The 20,248-nt window shown below is 32.0% G+C and overlaps 1 protein-coding gene across 1 annotated transcript in view; it reads right to left on the bottom strand.

Moving 5' to 3' along the window:
- Positions 1–555: 555 nt before the first annotated feature.
- The window catches only part of LOC145312191 (bestrophin-4-like), a 49,346-nt gene continuing 29,653 nt past the window's right edge, over positions 556–20,248 (bottom strand). The window contains exons 12-22 of the mRNA XM_080151387.1: positions 19,831–19,899; positions 19,090–19,134; positions 16,701–16,786; positions 16,139–16,223; positions 15,653–15,763; positions 14,402–14,497; positions 13,802–13,850; positions 3,997–4,045; positions 2,676–2,772; positions 1,762–1,983; positions 556–1,281 (exon numbers count right to left, since the gene is read on the bottom strand). Of these exons, the coding sequence (XP_080007513.1) occupies positions 1,225–1,281; positions 1,762–1,983; positions 2,676–2,772; positions 3,997–4,045; positions 13,802–13,850; positions 14,402–14,497; positions 15,653–15,763; positions 16,139–16,223; positions 16,701–16,786; positions 19,090–19,134; positions 19,831–19,899 (966 nt within the window). The 3' untranslated portion in view covers positions 556–1,224. The remainder of the gene's footprint in view (positions 1,282–1,761; positions 1,984–2,675; positions 2,773–3,996; positions 4,046–13,801; positions 13,851–14,401; positions 14,498–15,652; positions 15,764–16,138; positions 16,224–16,700; positions 16,787–19,089; positions 19,135–19,830; positions 19,900–20,248) is intronic.

The following is a 20,248-nucleotide window of genomic DNA, read 5'->3' as shown; positions in this document are numbered from 1 at the left end:
TCAAATTATCGTCCTCTAAGGGTTAAAATATTTAGCTAAATGTTTAATTTTAGTTTAATATCTGATCACATTACGGACGCAGCGCTAGTATCACATTATTTTTAAACTAAGTTTTCTTTGATTTACTATTTTATAAATTGAAATTTTCTATTTTATGAATAGAAATTTAATACTTTAGTATAATTCAAATAGCAACATGAAATTTAAAAAAAGAATTTATTCTTTATAGAGTAAAATAATGGGTCTTATAGTTCTGGTCAATGAGAATTTATTATGGATTTTTGGAGCACTATGAGTATTAAACACTCTACTATTGGAAGACTCGAGCTCATATATAGACGTTTATTTCCTATATAGATCTGTCATGGATCTTGATGCAATAAAGCATGCCGTTTTATAAAAAAATCTGTCGAAAATAATTCATAAGGTAAAAAACAGAAAAAGTAATCGCTCATATAGGTATAGAATAAAGCATTCAATATTTTTTACTATGTTATATTTAACATTATTTGAAGTTTGAGTAAAATGCAAATTAGGAACAGTTTGACCTTATGGGCGCATTTGACGGGAAGCTTGCACCCAATTGTACGGAATATTACAAAAAATTACGCATTTTTCTCATGATACTATTCCAAAATTAAATAGAAAAGCGTAATCTTGACAAACTTACATTTTAAAGTTGATTATAGTGATGCTTAACTTATCCCGTAAGGACCAATTTCAATATGCAAGTGAATAGGATGATTAAATCTCATAAATATTGTTTTTAAAAGACCAAAAATCGTCATATTTTAAAGATAACATTGCTACGCTTTCTAAATAGTGTCCAAATGTTACAAGAATCGTCATGCCATGTTTGAAATCTATAGGACAATTCTAACATAGTTGAACAAGATGTGAGCAGTTGTGGACGGATGGACGGACGGACCGACCTTGAATGTAGAAAGTCTTCGCTTTTAATATTACACTTCGACTAAAGTTTTGTTATAGCTATTCATCGCATCATATTATAGACAGATTTCCGCGGATATCAAAATTAAAGATTATAAGATTAAAACCAGTTTTTGTTAGCCACGAACAAAACTGGTATTAATTTTAAGATTTGTATTCAAATTTTCGTGGAAAATTGTCTGTAAATCGAAGCTATACATGATTTTTCAGTGTAGCTGAGAACCGGTTCTAATCTAGCGGATATTAATCGGTTTCGAAACCATGCTGGAAAGTCTATTCAAAAGATTTTCTATTCCATTCTCCAGTTTCTTGGTGTAAAAAATCTGCGTCCTGAAAACAAGGATAAATAGATAGATAGATAGATAGATAGATAGATATTAAATAGATAGATAGATAGATAGATAGATAGAAAAGAGAAAAAAATAATACATAAGATAAGGGAGGGATAAGATGCTGGACGATAAATTAATTTTGACTCCCAATTATGATAAATTATTTTGTAGATTATAATTGTTAGTCAAGGAGGTTTAGACACTGTTGGTTTGTACAATCCAATCCAGAATGGATAAAAGACCCAAAACTTTTTAAAACAAAGAAAAATTTTTAATGACAATTTTAACTATAAATTTATAATAACAGCCGTAGAGTTTAAGTTAATCTTTTTATAGCGTTTTAGACAAACAGATTTACAATGTAAATCTAAAAAGAAGATTCTCATTGATCATGAGAGTTATTACAAATAATTTAAGACATCTATCTCAAATTGCAGCCGTGAATACGACATAAAAAAAACATTTCAATGATAATTACCTTAAAATTTAGAATCACATTTAGAGCCTCCTTCCCATTCACCTTTCCCTGTGAGTGAGATCCGTTAGACATTTCATTGGATATGGTTATCATGGGATCATTTTGTCGCGTCAGCAGCGGTGGTGGATGCGCCCATTCTTGTTGTTCATGCTCGTGTCTTCCTCCCCCTCCCCCCTGGGTCCCTGGGGGCACAAGCTTCGTAGTGGATGTACAGGAATCCTGTAGGACCATTACTTAAATTCTGTTTTCTCTAAAACTAATAAAGAAAAAGTAATGGAAAAAGGTAGTATAGCTAAACAACTTGAACTACCTGGATCCCCCTGTTAGGTACCTTTTTGCGTCTGCTAGTAAATTGCTTTCTGCTGTTTCGTAGCGTCTTGGCTGTGTTAATAGAGCCGAGGCCAATATCAAAAATATAATGATACATAAGTAATAGAAGTATTGAACCTATATGTTGATCAACGATAACCCCATACCCCTCTTATTGTTTTTGTTTAAAGAATTAAAATATATTACTAGCCCCTGCAGAGAGCTCTAGTCATTAGGGGTCCCATTCCCAAGGGCCAATATCCATGCAGGGTTCATTTAACCTTTACTTAACCTAACCTAACCCCCAAAAAATCATTAAAAATAGGTTTTTGATGGCAGACCTTCTGAAGGACTATGTTAACATCTGAAAGGGATCCAGGATAAACTTTTTAAAATCTTTTTTTTTTGGCAAAGTAGACAGATCCAAAGTGATATATTCATGGTTAACCAGGGAAAACTAATTAGAATTTAGGTTGTTTATTGTTGTAGTAATTCAATTTTAATTGTATATGCATCTTTTATCTTTCATTTTATAACTTTGTTTGAATTTTAATGCCCAAATAAAGTTGGTTACATGTAAATTTTTAAGTATTGGTCTGTTCCTGGCTGTTCTTTAGTGAGCACCAAGATTTACTGCGGATCAAGTTACCAATCCTTCCGTTACTAACAATCTTCTTCTCCTCATATTTATCCAACATTGAACTAAACAGATAATAAATATATAAGGATAGATGTATAACACAGACAAATATATAGATGCGACTTGGCTGTGTTAATATTCCCGACGCTATTGATAATCAAAGCCCCAATTGAAAGACGGCACTGGGTCCACGGGGTGGAGACATACAGTTATTTAACCAATTCTCTCTCTATTATTTTACTCTAATGAAAATATTTACAAATATAATAACAAGGATGGCAATATCCATAAATAGCGAGGCATAGAAACAAATTGTCATGTAGAATGATTGAATAATGATTGGAATATGTTGACTAAAAAATCATAGGTCTAGCTTTAATGACAGCCGAGAGAATCGCTATCACGGACGAACATACCAATGAAGTAAATTAAAGAGTAGCTTTGCTAATGAAAAGGATAATTATTTCCTTTAAGTTTTTGATAATTCATAATGAAGATGAGCGGCTGAGCTCCCAGCATCTAAGGTAGGATGTACAGTGAAATTGCCTAAAAATACCCCAAATCGTGTGTAATAAAAAATAAAATATCATAAAACCATCTCAGGAGTCATAACCCCTAAAACTGGATGAACGAACTGACCAATAAATGACAGTGTTATTGGCAACCTAAATTGACGACAAGCTACTATTGACGTATACCTAGTTCCAAAATAGCTGTACTTATATTAATTTAATATAACCAATGTACTATGAGATATCTTTTTATTATTATATGTGTAATATGGTAATTTTATTAAGGTTTAATTCATCCAATAGTACTTTTATTAACTTTATTAATATAAAACTTTTCCAATGAAAAAGTGGCTTTTAGTAGCGTATCCTATAATTCACTTTATCTGTCCATCCGTCTGTAACTGGAAAATATAATTATCTCAGCTGCTATTTGATATCGACTACTGTATTTTTCAAGAATACTCTTTTTCACACTAATTAATATTTTTGAGAAAAAAATAAAGAGGAATAATAGTTATTTATCGTATCGTATTATAGACAGCTTTCGGTGGATATTAAAATGCAAAATCATAAGATTGTTTCAGTTATTTTTTAGTTCCTTGGAGCCGAAGGCCTGGTCCAACAAAACTGTTGAAAATCTTATGATTTGTATTTAAAATTCGTGGAAAATATCTTTTATACGATGGTATACATGATCCTTCAAAATGACTGAGAACCGGTTCTAATCCAGCAGATATCAATTGGTTCCCAGGCCCTACTGAAAGTGTTATTGACCTGGATGCACTGTTTGGTTTCGGCCTCTTCTTTGTAAAACTTCCTTTTTCTAAATATATAAGCAATATTAATATTTCAAAGATTCATGTAAGGGAGAAAGGGAGTGTACATTGGACTGTAAATTAACCTTGGCCTACAAAGATTTGAATCAACTTATAAACTTTGGGAACTTATTTACATATTGATTGGAGAGTACAAATTCTAAACGTCCAAACTTTTCTGACAACTATTTTAACCTACAGAAGTAATAATTTTTTTTCTCGTATTCATTCGAATCCGGTGGATAGGAACCGGTTCTCATCCATACGAAAAAACTATGTCTAGCATCGTATTATATCCAGCTTTCTACGAATATCAAAATGTACAATCATAAGATTAAAACCAGTTTTTTAGCCCGTGCCTTCGGCATCTCGGGGCTAAAAAAACCGGTTTTAATCTTATAATTGTATATTCTATATCCGCGGAAAGCCGTTTATAATACGATGCGAGAAATAACTATTCTCGTATTCATTCGAATCCGGTGGATAGGAACCGGTTCTCATCAATAAGAAAAATTATGTCTAGCATCGTATTATATCCAGCTTTCTACGAATATAAAAATGTACAATCATAAGATTAAAACCCTTATTTTAGCCGGTGCGATCGGCACCTCGGGGCTAAAAAAACTGGTTTTAATCTTATAATTGCACATTCTATATCCGCGGAAAGCCGTTTATAATACGATGAAAGAAATAACTATTCTCGCCCATTGTAATATTAAAATCCAGGAATTAATGGACTAAAATGTAAAATCTCATAGCCCTGATTACAAAAACAACCAGGTATTACTGTAGTGCTTTTAGAATCCAATTGTACTTTAAAAACCAGAAGCAATCATGAAAATGAAAAACTAGTTGCATATTCTTGAAAGCCCGTAGAAGTTGGTGGAGTCTAAAAGGGTCCTGAATGTAATTTGGTCTATCTCAAAAAACGCAAACTCAGTAATGTGCGACATTTTTAATGAATTAAATTAATCAATTTTTTTTTAAAGAAAGCTTTTCTATAATCACTAAAAGTTTAGCTTTTGTATAGTTGAGGTTGGTCCGCCTTTCTGTTGGTAACAATTATCGCTTATTGTTAATAAAAAATCCTTGCGTCCATGTACACTTTTTAATAACATTTTTTATGATACTTGTGTAAATAAAAAAAGCTTATAAATGGTCCGTTGGTTGATCTGTTAATAACGGATAGCTTTTATTGTCATTAGGAGTTTTAGAGTTGTCTTATTGATTTCAAACGTTGTAGTAGGGTGCCTGTACGATATAAAAAGTCAACCAGAAATTCCAGGCGTTCATTATAAAATGCAAATTTTTTCTTTTTGACAACAATTTTTATGATTTTATGATTGGGGTTGGGGTGGGGGTGGGGTTGCATTCAACGCTACCCTCTATTATCTCATTTCCTATTAGAGCTAGAGGGCTAAAAAAAAATTCTGCAGGTCCCCTGTTTGATAATGAATTTCTGACCTCAAGTGAATCAAAGTCAATTTTTGCTTCCTTCACCCTTTTATTAACCAACCTTTGTTTTTAAGTCCTTTTCTACTTAAAAATTTCAAACAGCTGTAATTTTTTTATTTTTGTAGCAAGAGGAACAATTTTGTTGCAGAAAATGTTTATCTTTAAGTAAATTTTATATTAGAAATATCAAAACATAAATTCTAGCGGCCGCAGCTGTACTTGGTAGCTGCAAGCCGCCGCAGTCGGCGGAAAATGTTGGCGGATCTTTATGAAATTTTAATACATTATGTAGACATGTAAGAAAAGCAATTTGAAGTCTCTAAGTCAAAAATTGCGGTCACAGGAGTCTTTTAAAGATTTCTGGAGACCTGGAGGATCAGGACCTGAAGGATCATACCTGGAACATGAAATTGACTTGAACACCTGTATTTCATCTGAGGATGTATCAATAGAGGATATTTCAGTATTTTGGTAAAATAAAATGCTTTGTTTAAGTCACAAAAATATATTTGCTTTTTACCTGGATGAAATTTCCAGGTTTGCTGGCATCCTGTTCCCGCCAGGATGGAGATATTCAAAAAGTTTTAACTCTCAGTTATGTGTCATACCCATACTTATAAAAGTCATACAGTTTGGGCTCTTTATCTTTCTCACACAGAAAAGAGGATCAATAAACCGGATGGGGGGGGGGCATTCAACCCCCCCCCTGACCGTTAAGGGTTAACAGTCGGGCCCCTTTTCAGACCCTAATCTTTAGGAAGGGAGGGGGGGGGGGGTGGCATGAACACCCTTGCTTTTATTTAAGCTCTTTTCAGAGCTAGAGTCCTAAAAAGAATTATGCAAGGCCACTGTTTAATAATGAATTTAGACTATAAGTCAGTCAAAGTATTTTTTTTATTTTTAAGGTAGAAAAGCAAATATTTAAGAAAATGTTTATCTTAATTATACTTATAATTCATATAGGGATTTACTAAAAGAGGATATTTAGTATCTTTGTAAGGTAAATTCTTTGTTTAAGTCTCTGGTATATGTTATATCCGTATGTAATAAGTCACTTATTTATGGTTTTCAATCTTTTACACATGAAAAACTGAAGGGGGGGGGCATTTAATAACATAAAAAAATTTCATTATGATCTGCCGTAGTTTACCTGATGACTGCGGCAGCTGGCAGCTGCCAAGTACAGCTGTGCCCGCCAAAATTTATGTTTTGAGATTTGTAATACAAAATTTACATAAAGATAACATTTTCTGAAAAAAAAATAGTTTTCTAGCTTTAAAATTTAGAAAATGGCAGCCTTTTAAAATTGTTTAATAAAAAAGGACCTAAAAACAAAGATTGTTAAATAAAAGAGTGAAGGAAGCTGAAATTGACTTTGACTCACTTTTAGTTGGAAATTTATTATTAAACAGGGAACATGCACAAATTTTCTTAGCTTTCTAGCTCTAATAGGAGCTGAGATAATAAGAGGGGGGGCGTTGCACCCCCCCCCCCCCCGCCTAATAGGCGCAGCAAGGGGCCTTACTTTTAAGGGTTAAGGATGATAAGAACAAAGGGTTATCATTATCAAGAAATGAAGAAATATGTGAAATAAGAAAAAGTTACTTGCCCTGTCATCTACAGATACCTTACAATGATGGAAAATTCAATTTTAATACCCTTATTTACTGAAGTTTTTAAAATCAGACCACAAAAGATACAATCGGGAAATGTGAAAAATATAAAAATAGCCAAAAAAAAATTATTATAGATTTAAACTAAAAATACTAAAATAATACTAAAAAATAAAATTAATAGGAAATTTTAACATGTCTAGATTAACAATAAGAGCTGCTTGTAACGTACAAAAGTACAAACGTACAAACTGACATACAGACGTAAGGAGGGACTGATCCCAATTATAGAATGGCTTCGCTTTCAAAATTATCTATTTTACCTTTTCTTATCATAAAATTGTAAGTAATGTATCTATTAAATAACAAATTAGATGGTGGGTTCATTTCCCCCTTTTTGTTTGACTATAAGTAGAGCCCCCAGTCTTGTCTTTGTTTCCATGAAAAGGTAATAAAGTACATATTAATATTTTTAATAAAAATGTTATTGCATTATAATAGTTAACCGAAATTCCGTATCATAATAAACAAATAATTTTGTCACTTATAATGTTTTTTTATCATATACTTCCTTATTTCATCTCTTTATTTATAAAAAATTTACGTTATTTCTTGTTGGGAAAATTATAAAAAAAATTGTTTTAATTTAAGCTTTTCTAAATTAAGATTTTATTTCATCAAAATTACCTACAGTTTAATTGAAAAAGAATAGGTAATAAATTAATAATAAAAAATGTTTTGATTGATTTTTTCATTTCAATTAAAACACCTTTTCTCCTTTTCCCACTGTTCTACATGCATAGTTTGAAATAGATAGAACAATAATGGACAGACGGAGCAATCTTAATTGTAGAAAAGCTTCGATTATAACAAGGATTTCATATTTAAACATGTGAAGCTTATTAAATTAGACTGCCTGATAAGCGAACTCTTTAAAACTAGGAATATTGTTGAGAAAAATAGATATATTTTGACTTAAGTCCATGCTCCTAGCTAGTACCTCTTTAAAATACCTATTCTAATATGACTAAATCTAACCTAACCTAAATTAATTGTTGTCCAATTAGGTTTTAGGATTTTATCTTATATTATAAAGCATTTTTAGGACTTGATTTTGGAGATGCTTCGCTTATAACATTATACCTAGATGTAATAGGAAACGGTATTAAAACAAGGATGACAACATCCATAAAAGTGAAGCACTGAAACGGTAGGACAAACGGACGTGAACACTTATATAGTGTCAGACCTGAATAATTAGATTATAAATGTATAAGAGTCGGAGCAAAATTGTAAGTAAATTTGTTGAAAAACTGCTTTATACAGGATAATGTTTATGGACATATTTACATATTTAGAACTTGATTATAGAGTTGCTTTGCTTATAATATTATACTTTGTTGTCCTAGGAATCAATATACCAAAAATTAGATCAATCGGATGATTAGATCACATAAACATTTGTTGTTAAACAAGGATGACAACATCCATAAAAGCGAAGCACTGAAACGGTAGGACAAACGGACATTAACACTTGTATAGTGTCAGAACTGAATAATCATAATATAAATGTATAAGAGTCAAAGCAAAATTGTAAGTAAATTTGTTGAAAAACTGCTTGATTCAGGATAATGTCAGGACATAAATACATTTTTAGGACTTGATTATAGAGTTGCTTCGCTTATTACATTATACTTTGTTGTCCCAGGAATCAATATACCAAAAATCAGATCAATCGGATGATTAGATCACATAAAAATTAGTTGTTAAAAAAGTAAAAAAATCTTTATGTTTAAAATGGACGTACGGACATTTTTGTGATAATAATAGAGTTGCTACGCTTTCTAAATCGTACCTAACTATTAAAGGAATCACCATGCAAAATTTAAAATCGATAGGTCAATTCTAACATGCCTAAATTAACGAAAAAAACCATCCGTTACGGACGGACGGACAAACCCTAATTATAGAAAAGCTTCGCTTTTAAAAAGTAAAATTTGTTGTTAAAAAAGTAGAAAAATCATTATGTTTAAAATGGACGTACGGAAATTTTGGTAATGATTATAGAGTTGCTACGCTTTCTAAATCGTACTATTAAAGGAATCACCATGCAAAATTTAAAATCGATAGGTCAATTCTAACATGCCTAAATTAACGAAAAAAACCATCCGTTACGGACGGACGGACAAACCCTAATTATAGAAAAGCTTCGCTTTTAAAAAGTAAAATTTGTTGTTAAAAAAGTAGAAAAATCATTATGTTTAAAATGGACGTACGGAAATTTTGGTAATGATTATAGAGTTGCTACGCTTTCTAAATCGTACTACTAAAGGAATCACCATGCAAAATTTGAAATCAATAGGACTATTCTAACTTGCCAAAATTAACGAAAAAAGCTATCCGTTATGGACGGACGTACGGACAGACTGACCCTAATTATAGAAAAGCTTCGCTTTTAAAAAAAGATATAAAGATTGATTATAAGATATAAAAAAAACATTAAAAAGGTTGGACGTGCGGACTTTCTAGTAAGGATTATAGAGTTGCTACGCTTCATAAATCTTTACTTAACTGTTATAGGAATTATCATGCAAAGTTTGAAATCGCTAGGACAATTCTAACATGTCTAAATTAACAAAAAGAGCTAACCGTTACGGACGAACTGACAGACAGACTGGCTTTAATTATAGAAAAGCTTCGCTTTTAAAAACAAACAATAAACTACCCCGCCTTTTTGTCAAATAAGAGAGAGTTTTGTAAAATTAGGGTAGGTCCGTCCGTAATGGTTAGCTCTTTTCGTTAATTTCGGCATGTTAGAATTGTCCCATCGATATCAAACTTTGCATGATGATTCCCATGACAGTTAGGTACAATTTATAAAGCTTAGCATTTTGACAACATGTTGTTGTATAATATGCTTCTCCTATTCATCTGATTTTTGGAATATTGATTCTTATATTATAAGCAAGGCAACTCTACAATAAAATCCTAAAAATGAAAGTATGCCCTTTTATTTGATCCTATATATGTGCAATTTTGCAACACATTTATGTATAATTTTGTTTAGACTTAAAAATTAATGTTCTGCTTCTCAAACTCTATAAGAGTTATTGTTTTAAATAGTTAAAATAGTTAAAACCTTCCCTGGACTAATAAGAAGCTACATACAAAAAAGCTTACTACTTTATACAATAGGATACATCTGTGCTTCGCTAATAACGGATGTTGTCATCTTTGTTAATTGTGAATTAACATTTTTAGTAGCGAAGCTACTCTATAATTTGAAATGTCCGTCTGTCCATCTGTCCGTAAGTCTTAGTTTGGGGGAAACATGATTTTCTGGGCCCCTATAAAAGATAAAAGGCTGAAACTTCTTGTCAACATTCTTATACTTGATTATTAGTAGCGAAGCTACTCTATAATTTAAAATGTCCGTCTGTCCTTATGTCCGTCTGTCTGTATGTATTAGTTTAAGGAAAACGTGATTTTCTCGGCTCCTATAAAAAATAAAAGGCTGAAACTTTTTTTCAACATTTTTATACTTGATTATCAATTTGCATTAATTATTACATTGTTCCTAAACGTCCTAAAAATCAACGTTTTAAAAATCATGTTTGAAAGGGATATACAGACATTTGTTAAAGATTATATAGAGTTTTTTAGAGTTGCTACGACCTATAAATAATGCATAAAGATTAAGAATGAAAATACAAATTTTGAAATTCATAGGGTAATTCTAGCATGCCTAAATTAATTATCGGCATTTTTTTCTAGCTAGGCAGGCAAGGGGGCCGAGCGCTGCGACTAGGCAGGCAAGGGGGCAGAGTGCTGCGGCTAGGCAGGCAAGAGGGCCGAGCGCTGCGGCTAGGCAGACTAGGGAGCCGAGCGCTGCGGGCTTAGGGCGGACAAAGTAACCATAATTTTAGAAAAGCTTCGCTTCAAAAGATTCATAATGATATTAATTTTTCTATTCATTGTCCTCTTTCAATATTAATGCGATATTCTTAAATATCTTATTCCCATTATTATTAAATTTTCTTTAAAAAAATAGCTCATAACTTTTTAATAGAAAGTTTGCCCATTTCGTCCATAAAGTATTAACACACTATTATATTCATGTTCCCCACCCAACTATAAATTCCAAGTACACCTCTCATAGTACAAAACTGTATAAAAAGTCGTCAAAAAAGGAACACATAAAAATTTAAGATATCTGACAGTACAAGCAGGACATTCAGGACCCTTTTAGACTCCACCGTAGAAGTTCATATAAAAAGTACATATTAGATTAAGCTGAAAATTCTAGGAATACCTTTTGATCACACTCGGAGTACAAAATCGTGTAAAAATTTGCAAATACTGAACTTAGAATTTGGCATAGAAGCTATTTGTTCATCTGAATATTTGTATTAGGGATGGCAATCCGTCAAATTTTTGGACCGGATTTGGATTCTTACAAGAATCCGTCAAAAAAATGGCGGATTCCCGCGGATTCCGGATTCTTATATTTGGCGGATTCCAGATTCGGATTCCGGATTCTAGCAATATTTTAAAACGCTTTTTTTAAATCATAAAAATTAAGTGCTACATATTAAGAGATATAAGTTTTCCGGAATTTTAATGTAGGGAGTAGATTTGAAATCTGCATCAAATTTTAAGGATTTTTTATAAAATTCGTTTTTTGTAAAATTCTTTATCTAAAAGCGAAAATACATTTTAAGTTAATTAATTTTGACCAATAGGATAGGTGGATTTTAAACTACCTGCGCTCTAATTGGTTGAATGATGTAATGACATCCAATCAGAGCGCAGATTTTTTAAATCCACCAATCACAGATGCCAAAATTAATTAACTTAATTTGTATTTCCGCTTTTAGATAAAGAATTATACAAAAAACGAATTTTATAAAAAATCCTTAAAATTTGATGCAGATTTCAAATCTACTCCCTACATTACAATTCCGGAAAACTTATATCTCTTACTACATATGTCCTAAAAATTAATGTTCTTGGTGTTCTTTATAATTCACTTCCGAGAATCGATCCAAATTTTAAAAGATTTTATATATAATGATGATAAGCTTTGCCTTCAAAAAACGGGAGTAGAAAGAAAAAACTCAAGACGCTAATTTTAGCCTTTAGAATCCGAATCCGCTATTAAAAAACGGATTCCGGATACGGATTCGGATTCCAAAATTGACCAAAAATTGGGCGGATTCCGGATCCCGGATTCGGATACAGATTGCCAACCCTAATTTGTATTTAAAATTTTTGGCTACTAAATCCATGGGGAATGTGTGAAGAAAAAACTGAAAGTACAAGATTTATTTAATCAAAAGTGGGAGTATTTTGGGTACCCACGGGTACACGGGTACCCAAAGTTTTATAACCATGTTATCGTAAACTCAAAAAAACTTTGGTTACTTTCATTATATTTTGATTGTCTAAAACAACTTGTAGTGTGTAAACTATTCTACAATTATACAGTAGGTATGGTTTTGTTGATCATCATTGGAGATATAAATCACTTTACCACCCATTGTCTTATCCCTTAAGATCCCTGTCTATATATAAGACAGGTGAGACTAAAGTCTAACTTAGATGAAGAAAGTGTAAAAGAAAATTTGTCAGAATTTAGACAGAAACACGACCTTGACATTTTCTATTTAAAAAAGCTGCAACAACAAAAAATACAAACTTCTGGTTAGAGTCAGTTTATCTTAGCAAACCAAAACAAGGATGACAACATCCATAAAAGCGAAGATTTTAAATGGTAGGACAAATGCACATTAACACTTGTACAGTGTCAAAACTAAATAAGCAGAATAAAAAAATATAAGTCAAAACAAATTTGTAAGTAAATTCGTTGCAAAACTGCATAAATACAGGATACTGTTTAAACTTGCGTTTTTAGGACTTGATAATTGAGATGATTCGCTTATAACATTGCACTTTGTTGTAATGGGAATAAGTATTCAAAAAACAGATAAATATTATAATTGTATAACATAATCAAAAAGGTTAAAAATCAACATGTTTTAAAAGGACGTACGGACATTCTGGTAACGATTATTGAGTTGCTGGACCGAGCCGAGTTATAGAAAAGCTTTGCTTTTAAAAACAACGTTGACACTGCAAAATTGACCGAAAGCGAAATGCATCCTTTTTTATAAATTACTTTTTTTATAACTTTTTTTACATCTATAACTTAGACATAAAATGACAGTGTTCAAACTTCGTTACTCTACTAGTTGTATCGCCCCTAGCCACTAGTGAAAGTCGGTGAAGATAAACAAAGTAGCCCAAAACCACCTCCAAGACATTAAAAATAGCTTTTCAGTAAATTAAAATCAATTTGGACCTGCATTTTAAAAGAAGTTTAGCCTCAGACAAAAACCCTTAACACTTTATGTAATGTTAGCGGCTTTGCCCCCTAGAGGCCTCTAGGGGCACTTAAGGAGTTGAATCTTAAAACTTAGATTTTTTATTTAGACTCTTTAAAAACGTAAAAAAAATTTGGGGAGAGTGAGGGGGGGCCGCCCCCAATTAACCTCATTTTCGATTTCAGTTTTTAAAATGTTTAAATCAAAAATATAGGTTTAGATATTCAACTCCCTCCTTCTCAAGTGCCCCTAGAGGCCTTTCTGATTTGCTTTTCTTTTATGGATGTTGTCATCCTTGTTACACAGGTTTTACCTTGTTTCTTCCATTTATTTTGCATTGTAGGCGATGTCTTTCGAGAGTTCTAAAAAGAAATATCCTTATAAAAAAGTAACAGGATCTCTATGTGTGTGTCTGTACATAAGGATCTCGTTAACCGCTGAATCGATACGGTTCTCCTTTACAGTATAGCTTCTAATAGATCCTTGGAAGGATTTTGCTATTTTAGGGAAAGGGTACACACCAGTCCCCATGTGTAGCCGCCATTAATAGATTACTATACTATGCAAAGCTAAAATAAACATATGCTAAAAATTGAATACATGACCAAAGCGCTTTTAATTTTCAAATTTTATTGTTTTTAAAAAATCTAGAAAGAACGGGCGAGGGAAATTTTTAGGGTAATAATTTTATTAAATTTTTTATTAATTATTTATCGCATCGTATTATAGACAGTTTCCGTGGTTAAAAATGAGAGTATAAGACCAAAACCAAAGGATAAAAAACTTGTTTTAATCTTACAATTGTTCATTTTTAAATTCGTAGAAAACTGAATGATTTTTCACTATGAGAACCCTTTATAATAAAGCGGATATCAACCGGTTTCAAAGCCACACTGAAAAGAATATTAAATACCTGAGAGGATGATATACGTGAGCTAGAAGGTCGGCTTCCATTTCTTCGAAACATATTTGTCATTCGAGAAAATGTAGATCCTTTCTCCATTGATTCCTTAGACAATAAACATGCATTTTTTAAAGAACAGAATTTTTTTTTTGATTCCTCTTAGCCAAAAACTGGTCGGCTCTTAGAGGTCCTGCAGGCGTCCAGGACCCTTCTGGGGTTCCAATGGGGGTTTGGCAGTCCATAGGTATGGCCGCTGTTTCGCGGCGGGGTGTGTGTGTGTGTGTGTACTTCAACTTCGTTTCGCTATCAGTCGGGTGGTGTGTGAGCCGTCAAAATGCTTCTTGGGTTAATTCCCCATTATTATTTGCAGAGAATTATTATTTTGCTGAAAACTACATATTTTTTGCACATATATAGCTTATGAATCCTAAGCCTCTAGGAGAATGGACACAATAGAAAAAGGAAAACGAGGAATCCGTAACCTTCCACATATGTATAAAACTTATACATATATATATAAAAATAAATCGAGATTTAGTTTTATTCTATTTTTTCATTAGTGGGAGTTGAACCCCAGCCTTATACAATAGTATAAAATCTTTAATGGGACTATACTAAACTTCCCTGAAAAATGTGGAACGATTATTTCAGCCGTGTAAGATATCTTATCAAAAAAAAATAGAAAGAGAGAAGCATCATTTGTTTTATTTTATAGTTTTAATTTATGTGTTTTTAGACTTAAGGAAAATGTTTGATAATACAGAAGAATGAAATAATTTTTCATTAATTTACATAATTATAAGCTACGTAAATTCCAATTATTGATGTTTAATAACAATAAAATCATGTTTATGACTATTATTTTTTTATAGATTTTAGATGGTTACCCTTAAAGTGTCAAGTCAAACACAGAAACCCTTCTTTTATTTGAAATAAATTTTAAATAGGGGAATAGTTTTTCGTGCATTTTTTTACTTTAGGTGAAAAAACTTATCCCCTTATTTTTAATTAATTAATTATAAATATAAATTCTGCCGGCGCTAGGGAAAATTAAAAACGGCTCGGCAGTCGCTCGTCAACCGCCTGTAATCCTCTGTGAAATCAAATTTTAAAAATCTGCTTGAAGTTTAAACCTGACCCAAATATGACAATTCCTCTTTTGGAAATTTTTCAAACATCAAACGGGTTCTAACTTCCGGCTTAGTCGCGGCTGCCATGCCGAGCCCTGATTAAAAAATGTAAAATATGTATTATGTAAACCTGATCAATGCTGATACAAGATCCCGAGGGAGTATTCTTCTTGTCAATAATGTTGGTGATAATATTCAACAGAAAATTTGACCCCTTTTCATTATGACTCTCCTCTTCTCCCTACAATACAAATTAGGGTTCTGTTAAAATGTTGCTGGTATCGATTATTTCATAAAATCTAAGTCTACTAGCAACTAAAACGGCTTAACGTACATGATGTACAAACACATTATAAATGGCATATGAAGACACACAATTAATCTGGAACAGCCAAGATTCGAGTTCGACCATAAACATAGAGCGCCTGGCTGAAAGACGCATAAAATAAGATTATTTCGCGCGTTGCGAGCTAACTGTGTAAACCTTTTGTATCCAAACTATACCATTAATAGTTTTTATCTACAGAAGTGGTAATTTTGTCAATCATTATCGGGGATGTACGTGAATTTTTTTTGTACTCTGTCTTTTCCCTTGAGACACCTAAATGATATTTACCTCTTGTATTGTTTCTAGTGGAACAAATTCACTTTCTTTTTCAGTTAATTCAACTTCAAATGCTGATCCTTGGTATGGTTCCGCCCTAAAATAATAATGTATGTACAAGTCAGCTGATCAGAATTTCCTGGGCACATCTGTTTATATCAGCTGATTAGTGACAGCTGATGTTCCATAACTTATCAGGAACTACAATATCTCAGTATTGATATCTAAATATTTTATATCTGAGTTGTTCAGCTACATCCTTCATTGGCAGCTAAACAGTATATCTTAATTGTTAAGCATAAAAGGAACTACACTATCCCAGTATTAGTCTCAAACCAGCTATTATTGCATGGCATAGGCACAGCTGTTAAAGTCAGCTGATCAGGAACAACTGATATTTTATACCTGAATTGTTCATCTTCAAATGTAAAGGCCAGCTGACTAGGAACTATATTATCCTAGTTGATTTGTAAACAGCTGTTGTTTCTTACATTATGAAAGCTGATACTTCAACCTGAATGGCATAAGCACAGCTGTAAAAGTCTGCTGATCAGAAACAGCTGATATTTTCTACCTGAATTGTTCAGCTGCAGCTGTATAAGGCAGCTCATCAGGAACTACATCGTCCCAGTATTGATCTCTAAACAGCTGTGGATGCTCCTAAAGAAAAAAAATTACCATGAACTAATTGAAAATATTTTGAATGAAAAAGAAGAAGAGTAAATTGGCATATATTATGGTAAAGTTAAATAATCTGTAAATAAAAAAAAATCATGAAACCTTGTATGTGCATTAATATGCTTTAATTATTAAATATCATAAAGGTTGTTTTTTTAATTAAATTTCTTATTAAAATAAAGCTCCCTTTGAATTAACTTCGCTGCCTATTGAAGTTGTCATCCTTGTTTAATCAAGCTTAGAATTATTACTAATATTTCTATTTATTTTACTCATGTACTGGGAATTCTTAAGACGATTTAGCATTAATGTAAAACCATAGAAGTTCTATAGTTAGTTTCTAAACGGGTAAACTCATTCCTGTAAAGTCATATCATCTTTATAATAAAATAACAGGATGTCTGGGTGTCTGTCTGTACGGAAGGATCTCTCTAACCGCTGAAACGATATTGTTCTCCTTTACAATTTAACTTCTCATAGGTCCAAGGAAGGGTTTTAATTGTTTGGGTGAGAGCACCACAACCCTCTCAAGTGAAATCGCCCCTTTTTTTACTTTTCTATTAAAACTAAAATTGAAAGTGGGGGGGGGGGTCGGCTTCTTCTCTCCCCCTCTTTCCACCCTCAAGTGCCCCTAGAGGTCATTAGGGACGTAGCCGCTAGTTTATGGTATAGGGATTACTAAGACAATTTAATTTTTTATGTAGATTTGTAGGACTTCTATAAATGAATAATGGTAAACTAATTCCTTTAGTTATTGTTAGAGAATAATGAAAATAAAGCTTGTTAAAAAATTAAACAGAAAGAATCTCTAAAATCATACTTTCAAAGGTTTTTTTTGTTGTTAATTAATTGATTTTTTCTCTCTTTGGTTTTGATAAAAAAAGACAAAGATGAAAAGTTCAATCAACTTGAATGTATTGCCAGGGCACGTTTTTATTTAAGGTTTACTTTTTTAAATAAAAACTTGGATCTAGTTTGGATTAGAATGGACATAAGCTCATAGTTTTTTTTCATATATAAGAACCATTCCTGTGCTACTGATAGTATAGGAGCTACGTGGGAAAATGTTCCAAATTACATAGTTATTTCTCGTATCGTATTATAAACGGCTTTCCGCGGATATAGAATGTACAATTATAAGATTAAAACTAGTTTTTTTTAGCCCCGTGGTGCCGGAGGCACCAGCTAAAAAAACTGGTTTTAATCTTATGATTGTACATTTCTATATTCGTAGAAAACTGGATATAATACGATGCTAGACATAGTTTTTTCGTATGGACGAGAACCGGTTCCTATCCACCGGATTCGAATGAATACGAGAAAACCTTTTAACCTTTTTATCACATTTTTCAACACAGATCCTAAACTACAAAAATAACACAAATTCCAAAAACTAGAGTTTATTACGACTCTAACGGTATGCATAACATTTTTTCTATTATTAACACAAGCCACGCAGTAATAATATTAGTAAAAATCGTAAAAATATTTGCATTTTTGCATAACGTTTAAATTGGTAATGGTCTATAAATCTTTAAAAAAAAAGGCCTTTAGGTTTTTAATGCATAATTTGTTTAAATAATCATTTCTAGGTATTGAAACATAAATTTCCCAGAACTGGTTTTCCAAATATATAAAGCATTTTGTATAATTGTGTTTTTTTCTATGCATAATTATTTATTTAAAACTCATTTCTCTTTAAACAACCTGCATAATGAAAATTAAGGAATAAAAAAATCATTGGTTGGAAACCAAAATTTAGCTTTTTCTCTTAAAACAAAAAAATAATTTTAAATATTTTTTAAATTAATTATTTTTGAAGTATGACATTTAGGTACTTGATCACTTATTATAAACTTGTGATGTGCTTTCCCAGGGGGTTGTGCGAAGCGCACCTGAAATTTTGACTATCTGCAAAGGACAAGCAGACAAATCCTTATACTAAAGTAACAGGATGTTTGTCTGTTTGTCTGTGTGTCTGTACCGAAGGATCTCGCTAACCGCTGAACCGATCGGGTTCTCCTTTACAGGGTAGATTCTCATAGGTCCTGGGAAGGTTTATAACTTTTTGGGGGGAGGGTACCACCACCCTCCCAAGAGAAATCACCCCTAGAAAAATATTACCCCTCCCCAAAAAAGAGACTTGAACGAAACATAAACCAATTATTTCTCTAATTAAATATTTAAAATAAAAAAAGAACATTAAAAGCCCACTAGAGGCCTCTAGGGGCGTAGCCGCTAGTTTATATATATAGTAGCTACATAACTTATTATTTCTTACTTACCTCGTGCATTTCGTCTACAATTAGGTAGGATACTTGAAGGTTTCTAGTTATAAAACAAAAATAAGTATCTTTTTATGAATACGTTGATAATGTTACCAAGAATAACAACATCCATAAAAGTGAAGCTCGATTGTCAGACTATACCATTATTTTTTTTTAAACTTGGGAGTCTTAAATTTTAAGAATAACCAATATCCCATTAAGTGTCCTGACTATGATCATACCTCGTATTCATCCAAAACCGATTAACATCCAGTGGATTAGAACCGGTTCTCATACATATGAAAAAATAATTTATAGCTCATCGTATTATGTTCAGTTTTCTACGAATATAAAAATGTACAATCATACGATTAAAACCAGTTTTAATCTTATAATTGTACATTTTATATCCGCGTAAAGCTGTTTATAATACGATGCGAGAAATAGCTATTATCTCATCAGATTTATTTGGCTTCGCTTTTTTGAATGTTGAAGTCCTATTTTTGAATAGAAGAATGTGGTCAAGAATCATCTAGGATCTTACGAGATAGGACAATGGGCGATAAATTGATACACATATCCAAAAACAAAATTACCCCCTCAGTTATTTAAAGTTACTAGTTGATAAGTTTTGTAATATTATATTAGGAACCAAACAAAATTCGATAAATATACCCAAAATTTGAGCCAGCTAATAAGATAATGTGGTTATAAAGCCCTCAGTAAAGATTTTCTCTTATTTTATTTATTTTTGTTCCTGTCAATGATTGAATTCATTTCAAAGTCATCATCATCCTCGCCAAAGGGATTAATCAGAGCTTCAGCAACCTTAACAATTAGAACGTTAACATTTCAAAACATTTTTACTAATGTTAGCAGATTTTTTTTACATATTGTTTTAAGTGGTTGATATATTAATCCGACAGTAATTTGCTTAATTTTGGAGGTATGCTGCCAAATAATTGCTTTTACTTATTTCACACTTGTATTTGGTATAGTGGCAAAAATACATCCCACATTGTCAAATATACAAGTTTAACTAAATTTACATCTATGATTTTAAGATATTTTTGCTGTAAGTAGGATCGTATTTTTGGCAGAGATATTTATGTATTTCTACCGGTTGTAAAAATTGGAGCGTTTATATTTTTAAAGAATTTTCATCCATAATCACGAA

This window comes from Acartia tonsa, chromosome 2, assembly GCF_053477335.1.
Source record: "Acartia tonsa isolate MP-2025a chromosome 2, ASM5347733v1, whole genome shotgun sequence".
Taxonomy (NCBI): domain Eukaryota; kingdom Metazoa; phylum Arthropoda; class Copepoda; order Calanoida; family Acartiidae; genus Acartia; species Acartia tonsa.
The sequence above is the reverse complement of the archived record's forward strand: the minus strand, read 5'-3'. Positions and strand labels throughout refer to the sequence as shown.